Raw genomic sequence first — 14,073 nt, 5'->3', positions numbered from 1 at the left:
AATACTTTCCCCACCACCACCCCAGAGAAAAATGCAATTTAACGAGGTTCTATGTGGAAGGAGTTTGGAATATTGGAAGGCACCTCTGCATCCTTCCTGGGACTATCGGATGCTGGCATTCTCAAGATCCTTTTAAATATTAAAAAAGGACAATTAGCAACACACACACACAGCCTTTAATTTAACACTCAGTATACACGATGCGTTGGACGAGGTGCGTTTGCTAGCGTGCTGCACACCCTTCCGCAGGCAGCAGCTGCCTCCTCCCCCTCACACTCCCCACCGCACCCACTAAGCTCGGACCTTTTCACCCACGGGGGTGGGTGGGGAGGCGGGGAGAGGGGGGGCGATGCGCGAGCTGGTTCACCCATGCCCGCCCGCCCGCGAGCGAACCAGCAAGCCAGCCACCGCTAGCCAGCGAGTGGTTTCTGAATGCGAGCGTGTGATATATATTTTTTTTTTCTTAATGAGTGCAGCTTCCCAGGCAGCCAATCGGGAGCCGCGGTGGGCGTGGCCATGCTCTACCCTTGCTGAATGAGCAGGAGCTCCCTGGAGGTGGACGGCTACAGTGTGGAAGTAGCTGGGGAGCTGGCGAGTCCTGCAGGAGAGCGCGAGGAAGGCAGGAAGGAAGAAGGGAGAAAGTGGTCCGGTCCCTCCCCGCTTTCCTTTCCTTTTTTATTTTAAGGAGATGAGCTTCGGGATTTCCCTTGCAACTTCAAAAATCCCCCCTCCTCCCCCAACATCCTCCACTTTTGCTTTAAACCATCCCAGTCCCAGACACCAAGGTCACGGTAGACGCCCCCTCTCTTAAAAGCAGGAAAGAACCCGCAACTGTTGGAATCCCCGAGACCCGGGTCAGCCTCGCTGGGGAATTCGAAGGCGGACACGGGAGAAGGACGGTCGTGTGAACGGGAGGCTCCTGCAGTGAGACCCATCCCCGCTGAAGCGCCCATTCCCACCAGCACCCACCCTCGATGCCACCCACCATGAGGACGGCACTCCTGCTGACCTGGACCGTATCCCTGAGTTACTTTGCAGACCCAGGTATGAACTGCAACTGCTTTATATTTGTCAAACTTCCTTCTGATGGAGACGGGAGGGGTGTGTGAGGGGGGGGAATCTCTCAGTTTGCCAGCCTTAAGGAGACCCCCCCCCCCAAAAAAAAGCCACCCCACCTACTGACGCTAAACTGAAGACTTTTTAAAAAAAAAATTGAACGGGTCCAACTCTTTCACGAATGGTACCAGGCTATATATTATTAGGATTGGGACCGGGCTGAGAGTGCGGGGAGGTTGCTCTGTTTCTGGCTACAAGGGGGAGGGGGGACAAGGAGCAGTGCCTCAGGACACCTGGGTTCTATTCCTGACTCTGGGGGAGATCATGGGGCTTAATGGTTTGAGCAGAGGAACGGGAGGCGGCCGGCTGGGACCTTCCTTGAGGAATGGGACTCGGAACTGCTGGGGCGGGTGTTTTTTCTTTCCTGGGGTGGGGGTGGGGGGCTCATCCGGACTGTGCCAACGATTCTTGAGTACGCATGTATGTATGACCTTGAGGAGAAGTCGCCTTTGTACCACCGCCTTTGCCGCTCCCTGTTATCTGCGGGGGTGAACTTAAGCAAATAACCTCTGGTGCAGCCAGCAACGAAGTGAGTGGGTCCTTCCCCCTTTCTATGGGGAGGGGTATTAACCCCCCCCCCACACACACACACAGCCTCGTTAAAACCACGCGTTGCAGTTTCATCTCAGGGAGGGATTTTTATTTTTTTTTGCGCGTGGGGTGTGTGTGTGTGAATAATTATTCTAATTTTTCCCTGTGGGAATGGGAGGTCTAGCATCGCCCTGCCTGGTTCCCTGAAGTGCTCTTCTCCGCGGGGGCGTGCTTGGGGTTAGGGTTGATCTTTGAGTTCCCTTCCACCCGCAGACTCCCTCTCGTGGTTAACCTTGAACGGCTAAATCTCAAGCGAGCTCGGTTCGCACGCCGACCAGCGCCCCCCTCCCACCCACTCCCCCTTCCCTCCCCCACAGTGCTGCAACCCCAGCACCCACACCTCGTTGTCATTCAGGTGCGGCTTTATTATTTAGCAAGCATACGCGATCAGTCTTGAAGAGGGCGGGCGGGGGGGGGAGGAAGAGGAGCGCGGAACCTCTGAACTCCCCCCTCCCCTTCTGAATCTGGGTAAGCCTCGCCTGGCACTGGTGTGCTTCTCCCCATCCCACCCCCATCCCGCAGCACCTTTACTTTTAATATGATTTAATTTCTCCCCCTCCCCTTCCTGTCTTGTAATTTCTACCAGAGGTTCAGGATTTGGGAGGGGTGTTTCAGGAGGCCTGGCAAGTTCAATGCTAACCCTTCTTTGTACAGAAGTAAGTCCTATTGAGTTCATTGGACGCTTGCGCCCAGGTAAGCGGAATTTAGGATAAATTCCAGAAATACCAAATTCTGGTTGTTGTGGATGAGTAAGTGGAAACTTGGGGGGGGGGGGCGCTCTGCAGATGCTCAGAGTTGTGCCTCTCACCTCCCACAACTGGCATTGGTGTCTAGGGAAAGAGTTCTGTGATTGAGTCATGTAGGGAATGTTGGAAGGTGGTTGGCTAGTTAACCTGCCAATCAGCTTCAGTCTCTGGTTATGAGATTTCTTTGCCTTTATTTGGGGTCAGCCCCTCAATAGGCTGCACCCCCTACATGCACAGGAGCAGGCCTAGCTGGAGACTCATATACATTTAAAGCAATCCCCCCCAAAAAAAGAATTTTGGGAATTGTAGTTTTAAGAGTCCTGTGAAGAGTCCTCTGGATGAGTAAACTACAGCTGCCAGTGTGTTCTTTGGGTGTTGGAAATGTGCTTTAAATGTATGGTATTTAGGCAGCCTATGGCATGTTGGGGCCTGAGGCCAGGGGGGTGGAATCCAAAGAGCACTCTTCTCTCCACACTCTGTCCCCATTGGCATGTAGCGCCATGCGCTGGGAAAGTTTGCCTGTGCAACCCCCCCCCCCATGGAAAGAAGCAGGATCTGCATGTTAAGAGATAACATGGTTCCATCTCAGTGGGGTTTGTGCGGTGCAGCGGACAGGCCTGGTGGATTGTGGGTCAGGCATCTGCCTGTGTTCTGCTGTGCCTCCCTTAAGGGCATCATACACACACACACACACCTCCCCTTGGCCTGCTGCAACATGGGAAGCCTGCTTCCAAGCAGGGCACCCCAGGGTCATCCTGGCAGTGGGTCACTGGGAGGAGCCACCTGGGCCAGTGAGCAGCTGTGGTTGTGCCTCCTCCAATGTAGAAATGAAATCCTGTTAAATGGCTCTGCTGTTCGGCCAGGAGGAGCTCTCCTCCAGTCGCAGTGCAGTCATGGGGGAAGGTGCACCTGCTGAACTTCTCCCTGACAGCTCTTAAAGGCACAGGAGCCGTTTCATTTGAAGAGGACCAGAAGCTGCCTTATGCAGAATTGCACCAATGGTCTGCCTATAAGCTCAGTATGGTCCATACCAACCCTGGCGCAGCGCCTCTCCAGGGTTTCGGACAGCGGCCTCTCCCAGTCCTAGCTGGAGATGCTGAGGACTGAACCCAGGGCCTCATGAGTACAAAGCAAAAACAGGACTCTACCACCGATGCCAGGAGTTGAATGTGTCTTCCTTTGGGCCTGGCAACCCTCCGGAGTTGGCCGGGTTCTCTTGGCTCATCTGCTGTCAGATGCCTTCAGTGGCAGCGATGGGAGTGCAGAGCGGCGCCCCCAGGGCAGGGTTTGGGGGTGTCGGGGATGCGTGGGTTGCGGAGGTGTCGAGGGGATAAGTGAGTTCACACTTGCACGCCTGGCTTAGCCTCTGCCCCCTGGCTACAAGTTCCCTTTGCAGTAACGCTAATGATTCCTGAGTGGTTGTGGCGCTCTTTTCCCCCCATGGCGCCTGCTCTTCGCTGGCGTTGAATCAACCTCTGCACAAGGGTGGGGAGGGAGCTGGGGACGGAGGGGGGCAGTGTCTAATGATGATGTGTCTTGAGCCAGCAGCCAGAGGCAGCAGCCGAAACATGGGAGACTAAGATGCAGGGCGGGGGAGTTTAAGGACAGAAACAGGATTTCAAACGGTCGCGTTAGGGCAGCTGAACACTTCTCCCTAGAAAAAGAATTTCCCTGTGGCACTAATGCATGGGGTGGAAAGTTAACAGCCACCGCCGTCCTAGCACTGTGATTTATGACAGGAACCTGTGGGCATCCCCTGATGCCGTACTACAACTCCCAACACCCGCTGACCATTGGCCATACTGGCCGTGGGCCAATGCATATAAGCAGCTGGGGGATATTGACTCCATGCAAAAGATGGTCTCACCGGTGGTGCTAGAGAACAGCAGCCTATTGTAACTGGGGCCTTCAACATCCAAGCCAAGGCTCTCATTATCTGGGCTGCCTCAGGAGGACTCCGTGGCTGCCATCTTGGGGACCCTGTAGGCATCCAGATGTTGAGCAGATGATCATTGGTTATGCTGACTGGAGCCAATGGGAGTTGGAGTTCAGCAACAGCTGGAAGGCCACAGCTTCCTTCTCAGCTCTTTACCAACAGAATTTGGTTCAGTTATCTTTAAAAACAAAAAACCCCACACCCCTCCTGTTCCTATCTTCATTTCCCACAACAGGTTCGGTGTTTGCAGGAGACTGAGGAAGCAACCTGCAAAGTAGGTTGTTGTCTGTGACGGCGTGTGCAGTGATGCACTTAATTTCCAAGGAGCTGTTTTTCGTCCCCCCCCCCCCCTCATTCTCTGACATTGCAACGTCCTTATAATCTCCGACTTTTTTTTCAGAGCTGGGACCTCTCTTTAACATGGATCTCCAATACGGAACCCCTTTCTAGGTCTGATGTCCTCCTTTGCCGCATTTTTTTCTCCCCTCCCCCTTAACCTCTTTCACCTTCTGTAAAGGCAAAAGTCCCTCAGTCACTTCCCCCCAAGCCCCGGATAAAACAAAGGCTCCATCACTGACACAACCCAGTACACCAGGGATGGCCATGTTGGACTACAACTCCCATCATCCCTGACCATCAGCCATGCTGGCTGGGGTTGATGGGCGTCGGAGTACAATGACCTCTGGAGAACAGCACATGAGCTAACCCACATCACACCATTTGAAGGCTATTGGTCTTTGTCAATGTTTGTTGGTTTGTCCAATACTTCCTGCCTTCATCAAGGACCTACCACATATCTGGACCAACAATAAGTACTACCTTTGACAAAGGATTCTAAGAAATGTTTGGAGGAAATCTTGTTTTCAGCCCAGGGACCGCTTTCCTCAGAGGCAACCTTTCAGGGGTCACTTGGCAGAGTTGGGCACTCAAAGGAAGACACAGAGCAAGTCAGGGGTGTGGCCTTCAGCGGGTGGGTGTGGCTGTGAAGGGCAAAGGGGCATGGCCTGAGGAATAGTCCCGTATGTGGACAGAGGCCTTGAGGATGACATTTGAGTATCCCCTTCTCTATTTTATGGTGTACTTTTTCATCAGGGGGGTAACAATGGGTTGGTGAGATCAGGTTCAAGGGGGGCACAAAAATTGCAGCTCTCCACTCTGCTTGGGAGTGGCTAAGAGCCCACCCACCTGTTTGCACACTCTCCTTGCCAAGGGTTCAAGGGACGGGCAGGGGACGCCCTTGCCAAGGGCACAAGGGAGCCTAGGTACGCCTCTGCTCTTGGTTCCCATAAGGACCTGGCTATGGCTTTGCAGTTGTGACCTCCATGCTCCCCTTCATTGTAGGGGAAGGTCTGTAGTTACGGAGACTGTGCCTTTTGCAGGAGCTGCTTTTCTCTCCATCAAGGAACCCCTGGCAAGCTGCTATGGAACCCCAGAGTTCTTTGGAATATATTTTGAAAAGCACCGTTCTATTTTAGTAACATAGAATAAGGCAGACTCTCCCCCCCCCCCCCGACACACACACACTTTCCCTCTTTTTCTTTAGTTTAAACAAAGCTTTCAAAGAGCACACAATTCTCCACCAAGCCAAAGGTGTTCCGAGCTGGCAAAAAAAAAAATGGTATTGTGCGTCCCTGTTCTGTCCTTGCTTAAAAAAAAAAAAAGCATCTGATCTGAAATAGTCGTAATGAACCTGCTATTGTCAAACATTCACAGCTTCTGCCCATCTAAGGCTGCTTTTCTCTCTTCCCGCCCCCCCCTCCCCTCCTTCCTCTGTGCTTCAGGGTTCTGTTTGGTGTTCCAGCAGCACAAATAAATAAATAAATGCATTTCCAGCTGGCTCCCAGAATTCTAGAAAAGGGGATAATTTTCCCTCTTAAACCTTCAAAAAAAAATTATTTTTATTTTTTATTTTTTTAAATGCAGCCATCTCATTGAGAAGCTGTGTGACTGAAATTTGGCAGGAGCAAAAGCTGGCCTGGGGGATGTGCCTTCTGTTGTCTCTGTGGAAATCCACTCAAATTTGCAGTGATCTCAAGTTGGCAAAGTTGCAACGAGTGCATTTATCTGAATACTAATGCTGAGCCTTGCCTGTATTAAGTTATGCAAATGACTACCCCCTCCGCCTATCACTGACACAGAGCTGGGAGGTGGGGTGGGTGGGAGGAATGGCTGGTCGGCAGCCCCCAGCAGTGGTGGGGGTGGGGTGGGAGAGGAGGAGGAGGAGGAGGAGGAGGAGGAGGAAGAAGAGAAGGCTGCCTTGGTAAGGCTGACAAAACAATTATAACTGATGCATTGATCAACTAAAAATAAGCCTTGCCGTAATTCAAGGTGATCTTTAGAGTATCTCGGAGGAAACTTAACATGGTGCGGCTTCTTTCCCCCTCTCTGGGTGAAATGACAAATCGTTGAAGTGCTGGGAAACCTGCTTAGCCAGAGAGCTGCAGAGAGCGGGCAGGAGGGGTGGAGTGGGGGCCACGTGGCCGTCAGACGCCAGCTTCCGAACCATTGGGCATGCTGGCTTGAGCCAACAGGAATGAAAGGGCTTCAGGTTGGCCATATCCGGTATGCACAATGCATGCATATACAGTGGTACCTCGGGTTCAGGTTACACGCAGCCTTTCTCAACCTTTGGGTCCCCAGATGTTGTTGAACTACAACTCCCATCACCCCTAGCTAGCAAGGCCAGAGCTCAGTGACGATGGGAGTTGTAGTCCAACAACATCTGGGGACCCACAGGTTGAGAACCACTGGTACAGACTCCGCTAACCCAGAAATATTACCTCGGGTTAAGAACTTTGCTTCAGGATGAGAACAGAAATTGCGTGGCGGTGGCAGCAGGAGGCCCCATTAGCTAAAGTGGTGCTTCAGGTTAAGAACAGTTTCGGGTTAAGAACGGACCTCCGGAACGAATTAAGTACTTAACCCGAGGTACCTCTGTATATATATTTGCATACATTAACCTTCTGCAGGTCAAAGGGGCAAAAATGCATAGTTAAATCTAGTCCTATGATCCACTGAAAAACACCAAGTCCTTCAAGCCTTCGCCATTTCACCAGGCCCTGTCTGCAAACATTCAAGCCGGTCTTCTTAACCCTATGGGGTTAAGCGTGCTTTTATACTTTAAAAAAAAGAAGTGATTTTCCCCATGAGGCTGAATCCATCACTTGTTACCTGTTTCCACACTTGCACGGGAATTGGAAAATGGACACCATCCTGTTAATAGTTGTTTGGGCCATAAGAACTAAACAAATGCGCTGAATGATGGGTTGCATCTAGAGCCCATGTGCTTAACACGAAAAGAGAGAGAGAGAGACTTCTATGCTGGTGTGTTCTTTGCTGTGGAATGCTATTTGCTTCGATCACTTTGCATCTGTCCTGGGTTCATGTTGCAAAATTAAGTATTTCATGCATGTACTGACCACCACATATAGAAAAGTGTTAATAAGTTAAGTTTGGCACGGCACCAGGCAATTTGTCCCTGGCTGTTGGTGACCATGCCGCTTAGGGGGAATCACTAGAAGTTCTCATCTTGCCCCCGGCACACCAAGAAACTTGAGTATTGAAAAACTATGCTTTGCAGGGGCTTTGTGCTGGCTGTCACAGCTTGAGTTCTCCCATTTTGCTTCTCTGTTGGTTCAAGCAGGTAAAAAAAGCTACAGGTATGTGAGGGTTAGCACAGGGCTGGGTGTTTGTGACACCTGGCCCTCCAAATGCTCTTAGACTCCATATCCCATCAGCCCTAGGCCAAAGGTCAGGGATGATGGAAGTTGGAGTACAACAATAGGTTTTCCGGCCCTGAGCTAGCATCACATTCCATCCAAAACCCGGGACTGTGGTTTGTTTTGCTAGCCAGCCTTGAACCAAGGTTTGCTGGCTTTACTGGTCATGGTTCATCTGGGCAAAATGCAAAGGTTTCCCCTTTTGAAACCTTTACTTTATGAAGTAAGGGATAAAAGTAGGAGCCTTGAGCCTTGCACCAACCCATAGATCAGCAGTTCTCAACCTGTGTGTCCCCAGATGTTGTTGGACTACAGCTCACATCATCCCTGAGCTCTGGCCTTGCTAGCTAGGGGTGATGGGAGTTGTAGTTCAACAACATCTGGGTACCCACAGGTTGAGAAAGGCTACCAGAGATCATGCGCATTGTGTAAACCAGGGTTTCCCAAACTTGGATCCCCAGCTGGAGACCCAAGTTTGGGAAACCCTGGTGTGAGCCAAGCTAATTAGCTGGACAGTGTGTCCAAACACAGCCAGTGCTTGGCTGAGGATCCCCACTGTGCCTTTCCCCAAACCTTGGTGTTTTCTATGGATTATTCTGTTTACAGATTTTGGTTTGTGTCCACCAGCCTGTTGCATTGGCACAAACCGGGGCGGGGGGTGACGGGGAGGAGGAGAAGAGTCTATAGATTTGAAAAAAGGACGCATGAAAACAAATGAACAGCTCAGTTCCATAATGAATGGGGCATAAAAGTGCCTATCTCTCCATCTCCTGTAAATACTGGCATGCTTTGTGGATGTGAGGCTGCTTACACTGTATGAAGTGGCAGTTGCTATTAAACAAAATAAAGCTCTTATTTTCTCGCGTCTCATCTTCTGTCACGAAGTAATTGTCTGCTCCCTTAATTTCCTGCGGCAGTAAACATTTTGGATTGATTTTTCCTCCCTTTTTTTAACACGTCTGGAGAGATGCTTTAAGATAGCCATTGATTATTACCAGTGAAAATTGTTGGAGGAAATAGGGAAAATTGAATTTTCTCGGGGAGAAAAGACACAGAAGCCTTCAAAAACTGCAGTTATTACATGCTTGATGGCCACTAGATAGATTGGCAGGCTCCCAAAGATTTTGTCACTGCTGAACATATTTCATGGGGAAGAGAGGATTCAAAGAGCCGTGTGACTCTTCTCCTGCAGTTATTGCTCCTTCCAGAGCCAGGACTTAACTTGATGTATTGGTTTCGCCCTAGAACCTGGGGGTTTTTGTGCTTTTTTACTGCCAGAGCCCAGCCCCAGAACACATGGAGCTGTAGAATAATGGGTGTATCTGCTGTAAAATGAGGATGCTGTTCTCAATACATTGTTTTCTCCTCTTGCCATGGTGGGGCAGGATTGTGGTTCACTGGTAGAGCATGCACCATGTATGCAGATGGTCCAGGTTCAATCCCAGCATCTCCAGGTAGAACTGGGAGAAACGCTGGTCTGAAATCCTGGAGAGCCACCAACAGGGTAGACAGTGCTGAGCTTGATGAACCAATTCTGTAACAAGCCAGTTCATCTGTTGTTGAATTCAATTTCCCATCAGCCCTGTCCAGCATGAGCAATGGGTTAAGGTTGAAGGAGGCTGTAGTCATATCTGCAAGGACCTGCTGAGAAGTGGAATACAATGATCAGGCCCATAAGCTGGCTTCCATGGTGGTAGACAGGCTGGTGCCATCCAGATGTTGTGGACTACAACACTCGTTCTCCTAGGTTATTGGCCAGACTGGCTATGCCTCATGGGAGTTGCAGTCCACAACTGGAGGCCACCATGTCTGGCTGCCCCAACGCCCAATACATTGTTCAGCTGTGGTTTGTTACATGTTACACACCTCAAGGACCTTCAGACAGCTTGGACAAGAGTAGAATCAGCTTTTGTCCTTTTGTGTTTACACCCTCTGCTTGGAGTGGTACAATCCTCTCTCTTTTTTGGTGTGTCATAATGGGTATGAGTCCTGAACAACCTGGGATTTGGCTGCCTTTGCAAAAATCAGCATTTTGATTCCCTATGTTCTGTAGCACTTGGTCCACATGCAGCTTTAGTACTATATAAAATTTCTAGACCTCATGGTTGTGGTATGAAGTTGGGAAATGTGCAGCTGGTGTTTGCTGAAGCCCTTGAAAACCAGAAGACTGAACTGGGTGGGGAACCCCAGAAACCCATCTCCCTATGGGCGTTGTTGTTGTTTAGTCGTTTAGTCGTGTCCGACTCTTCGTGACCCCATGGACCAGAGCACGCCAGGCACTTCTGTCTTCCACTGCCTCCCGCAGTTCGGTCAAACTCATGCTGATAGCTTTGAGAACACTATCCAACCATCTCGTCCTCTGTCGTCCCCTTCTCCTTGTGCCCTCCATCTTTCCCAACATCAGGGCCTTTTCCAGGGAGTCTTGTCTTCTCATGAGTTGGTCAAAGTATTAGAGCCTCAGCTTCAGGATCTGTCCTTCCAGTGAGCACTCAGGGCTGATTTCCTTCACTATGGGCGTAGCCAAGATTTATTTTGGGGGGCAGATATTGTTAGAGGTGGGCAGAACCAAGTTATCTGTGGTACAAGTGTTCAATTAAGAATTTTTATTAATTTGCTTGATTTGGGGGGGCAGCTGCCCCCCTGGCTACGCCCATGCAGCTTCCCACTCCATAGGTGGGGTTTTTTGTTTTTCATTAAAGGTAAGTGTAGCTTCAATGCATGCATAAATTAGGACAATCTTTACAGGATGTTATCGTGGCATAATAAGCCACTAATCTATTAATTCCTGTGCATTCAGCTCCTTCTTTCCCCCTATTGCAGCACAAGGAACCTAACCAGTGCCTTTTCTGGTTTGTCCTGAACTGGAAACCTGTGGTTACCAAATTCAGAACAAAGCAGGATATGAATCCATGGGGCTAGTTCCTTTACATCCTGTCTTTTTTTTAACAAACTTCGCAAACCCTTTTCAGTTAAGAGTCTTCCTGATTTAATCACAGTTGGTCCAAAGGTAGGAGAGCACAGGGGCTCTGTTGGGGAATAGGCTAGGTAATATTTCAGCTGACAAACCTGAGATATTGTCCATACCGCACAAAGTCTCCAGCTGTAACTGTATCGCTTCACGAACACTATCTCAAGTGCAAAAACGCGTACAAAAAAATGATGGCCGGGACTGATGGGAGCTGGGCTTCAACAACATCTGGAAGGCAGCAGGTTTGGGAAGCCTGCTTTTCTGTTACGGTAACCCTGGAGAAACAATATAAACTTTCAGAAGTGCCCATCTGTGATCTTCCAGTTGTGGTTGGACGACCATTGGCCATGCTGCCTGAGGCTGATGAGAAGTGGAGTCTGGCAACATCTGGTGGGTCACAGGATTCCCGCCCCTGGTCTTCCTTGCTTCCCCTTCTGCCTGGAATTGCTTCCCCAAACACCTTTGTGATGCTGTTTCTCTCTTCCGCCTACCCTTCAAATCCTTCATCAAAGGCCAGCTTATCTGGGACGCATTTAGCCCAGCCCCTTCCCTTAGTCCTCACCCTCTACTGCAGATATAGCCTATGCAGTGGCCTCCAGATGCTAGTGGCTTACAACTCCCATTATCCTTCAGCATTGGCCAGGCTGATGGGAGATGGAGTTCTGCAACAGTATTATATCATTTCCCACCCAACCTTTGCCTACTCTCCACCTGTTATGTACTGAGGTTCTCACCCTGGGCCAGCAGGGGGATACTGTAGATAGTTTTCACTCAGGTCCACATATGCAAATAAGGAATTGAAAGTGACGTTCAGTGATTGGATAGTTACAGAAAGTTGTTACTGTTGCCTTGTAGTTGAGCTCTAAATAAGCAGGTTGGCTGAACCCTTCAGTTCAGTTCTGTTCTGGCCTGTGAATAAACAAGAGCTGTCTGAAAAATCGCTGTGTCGTCTGATCACCCACAACTTAACACCACCTTTCAGCAGTATCTGGAGGGTCACCACATTTGCTGCCCCCCTGCATTATGACAACGAGGCTCCCCTTTTTCAGTCATCATAATAATAATAATAATAATAATAATAATAATAATAAAAAATAAATAAATAAATAAATAAATAAATAAATAAATAAATAAATTTATTATTTATACCCCGCCCATCTGGCTGGGGTTCCCCAACCACTCTGGGCAGCTGCCAAGAGAATAAAAAAAGAATAAAACATCAGACATTAAAAACTCCCTAAACAGGGCTGCCTTCAGATGTCTTCTACAAGTCAGGTAGTTGTTTATTACCTTTACATCTGATGGGAGGGCGTTCCACAGGCCAGGTGCCACTACTGAAAAGGCCCTCTGCCTGGTTCCCTGTAACCTCACTTCTTACAGTGAGGGAACTGCCAGAAGGCCCTCGGAGCTGGACCTCAGTTAGAACCCTTCTCAACAGAATAAAAACAAACAGACAAGTGGAGCATTGGGTGCCACAATTTAGGGAGGAGGTTGCCAAGCTGGAGCTTGTGCAGAGGAGCGCAACCAAGATGATCAAGGGTCTGGAAACCAAGCCTTATGAGGAACAGTTGAAGGAGGTGGGTTAGTTTGGCCTGGAAAAGAAGAGACTGAGAGGATACCCATTTTCAAATATCTCAAGGGCTGTCACATGGAAGAGGAAACAAGCTTGTTTTCTCTGCTCTGGAGGGGAGGACTCAGACCAATGGATTTAAGTTACAAGAAAGTAGATTCAGACTAAATACCAGAGCTCTTCGACAGTGAAACAGACTCCATTAGAAGGTGGTGGACTCTCCTCCTTTAGAGGTTTCTAAACAGAGGTTGGATGACCATCTGTCATGGATGCTTTAGCTGAGATTCCTGCATTGCATGGGGTTGGACTAGGTGAATTCTATGATTCTCTATTCTGTTTCTGGATTTGTCATTTGTTCTGCTTCTAATGTTCAGGTGGGAGTAGCAGTGCTAGCATTGCCAAAACAGTGTCATGCAAGAGGGAGGTATGGGCAGGCTTGTGGGGACCCCAAAATTTGTAGGAATGCCCCCCAAATCATTAAAAAATTGATGGCTGGGGGAAAACACAAAGGGGAGGCGAACCCCAAAACAGACCAGTTGTAGACTGCATGTGTGCAGCGGCCACAGAATTCTGCCAGGGTCAGAGGGGGAATGGGATGGAATATCCTGGAGGGGGAATGTGGCTGGCTGGCTGGAACAGGATCGCTCCGTACTGCAACATTTTGTTGCAGGTCCTACTTGTAGGCATTCAGTCTGCCTCCCCAACACACCTAGCAGGCCCACGTTATCAAATGGCATTGGTGGTGCTGTCATGATTCGTGAAGCTGCGTAACTCATTAAGACACTGTTGTCTGCCATATTTTTGAAGTGTATATCCTTTAAAGACCGGGTACATGAATCACGAGAGCTGCATTTAAAGTGCAGTGCTGGTTGCGCATGATCCGTGGAGGGAGCGCATCAGAATGTGCCAGATAATTCCCCAGGTGGTTAGTGACATCTATATGCAAATATAGATGGATGTACATCCTGCAATCTGTTACATGCCACTGCCTCTTGGCAAAAAAAAAAAGGAAAAAAAGAAAAAATCCTTCATATACAAGGTAAAATGAAATGTCTGTATCATCCCAATGCCTGAGACTTGTGGGGCAGACCATAGTGCTATCATAGGGTGAGGCTATGTAGGACACCATGGGGCTGCCAACATAAAAGATCTAACTCATAGATCTCTTGAGTAATTTGCAGCAGATGAGCAAGATAATTGACTTCCCACTGTAATAACAAAAATAAGGGTCGTTCCCCCCCCCCCAACAAGGCAGCTGAGATGAAGAAAGCTTGGATTGTGGGGGAAACCAGGAAAAAACATGACTGACCTCTATTCTGGTACCCGAAACAAATTCCTGAGAATGTTCTCCAGGGGAATTCTGTTCCATAAACCTGAAGGTACATGTCTCACCACCACCCACTGCCAGCTGCTGTTTTCCACCTGGT

General features: G+C 49.3%; 1 protein-coding gene across 3 annotated transcripts in view; it reads left to right on the top strand.

Moving 5' to 3' along the window:
• The first annotated feature begins 431 nt into the window (after positions 1-431).
• The window catches only part of KIRREL2 (kirre like nephrin family adhesion molecule 2), a 59,976-nt gene continuing 46,334 nt past the window's right edge, over positions 432-14,073 (top strand). The window contains exon 1 of one of the 3 annotated variants that reach the window (XM_083751051.1): positions 432-1,044. In XM_083751051.1, the coding sequence (XP_083607177.1) occupies positions 975-1,044 (70 nt within the window). In that variant the 5' untranslated portion in view covers positions 432-974. The remainder of the gene's footprint in view (positions 1,045-14,073) is intronic. The other 2 variants (XM_083751050.1, XM_083751049.1) reach the window with 2 other exon arrangements.

The sequence above is a fragment of the Podarcis gaigeae genome (assembly GCF_964106915.1).
Source record: "Podarcis gaigeae genome assembly, chromosome: 8".
Taxonomy (NCBI): Eukaryota; Metazoa; Chordata; class Lepidosauria; order Squamata; family Lacertidae; genus Podarcis; species Podarcis gaigeae.
The sequence above is the reverse complement of the archived record's forward strand: the minus strand, read 5'-3'. Positions and strand labels throughout refer to the sequence as shown.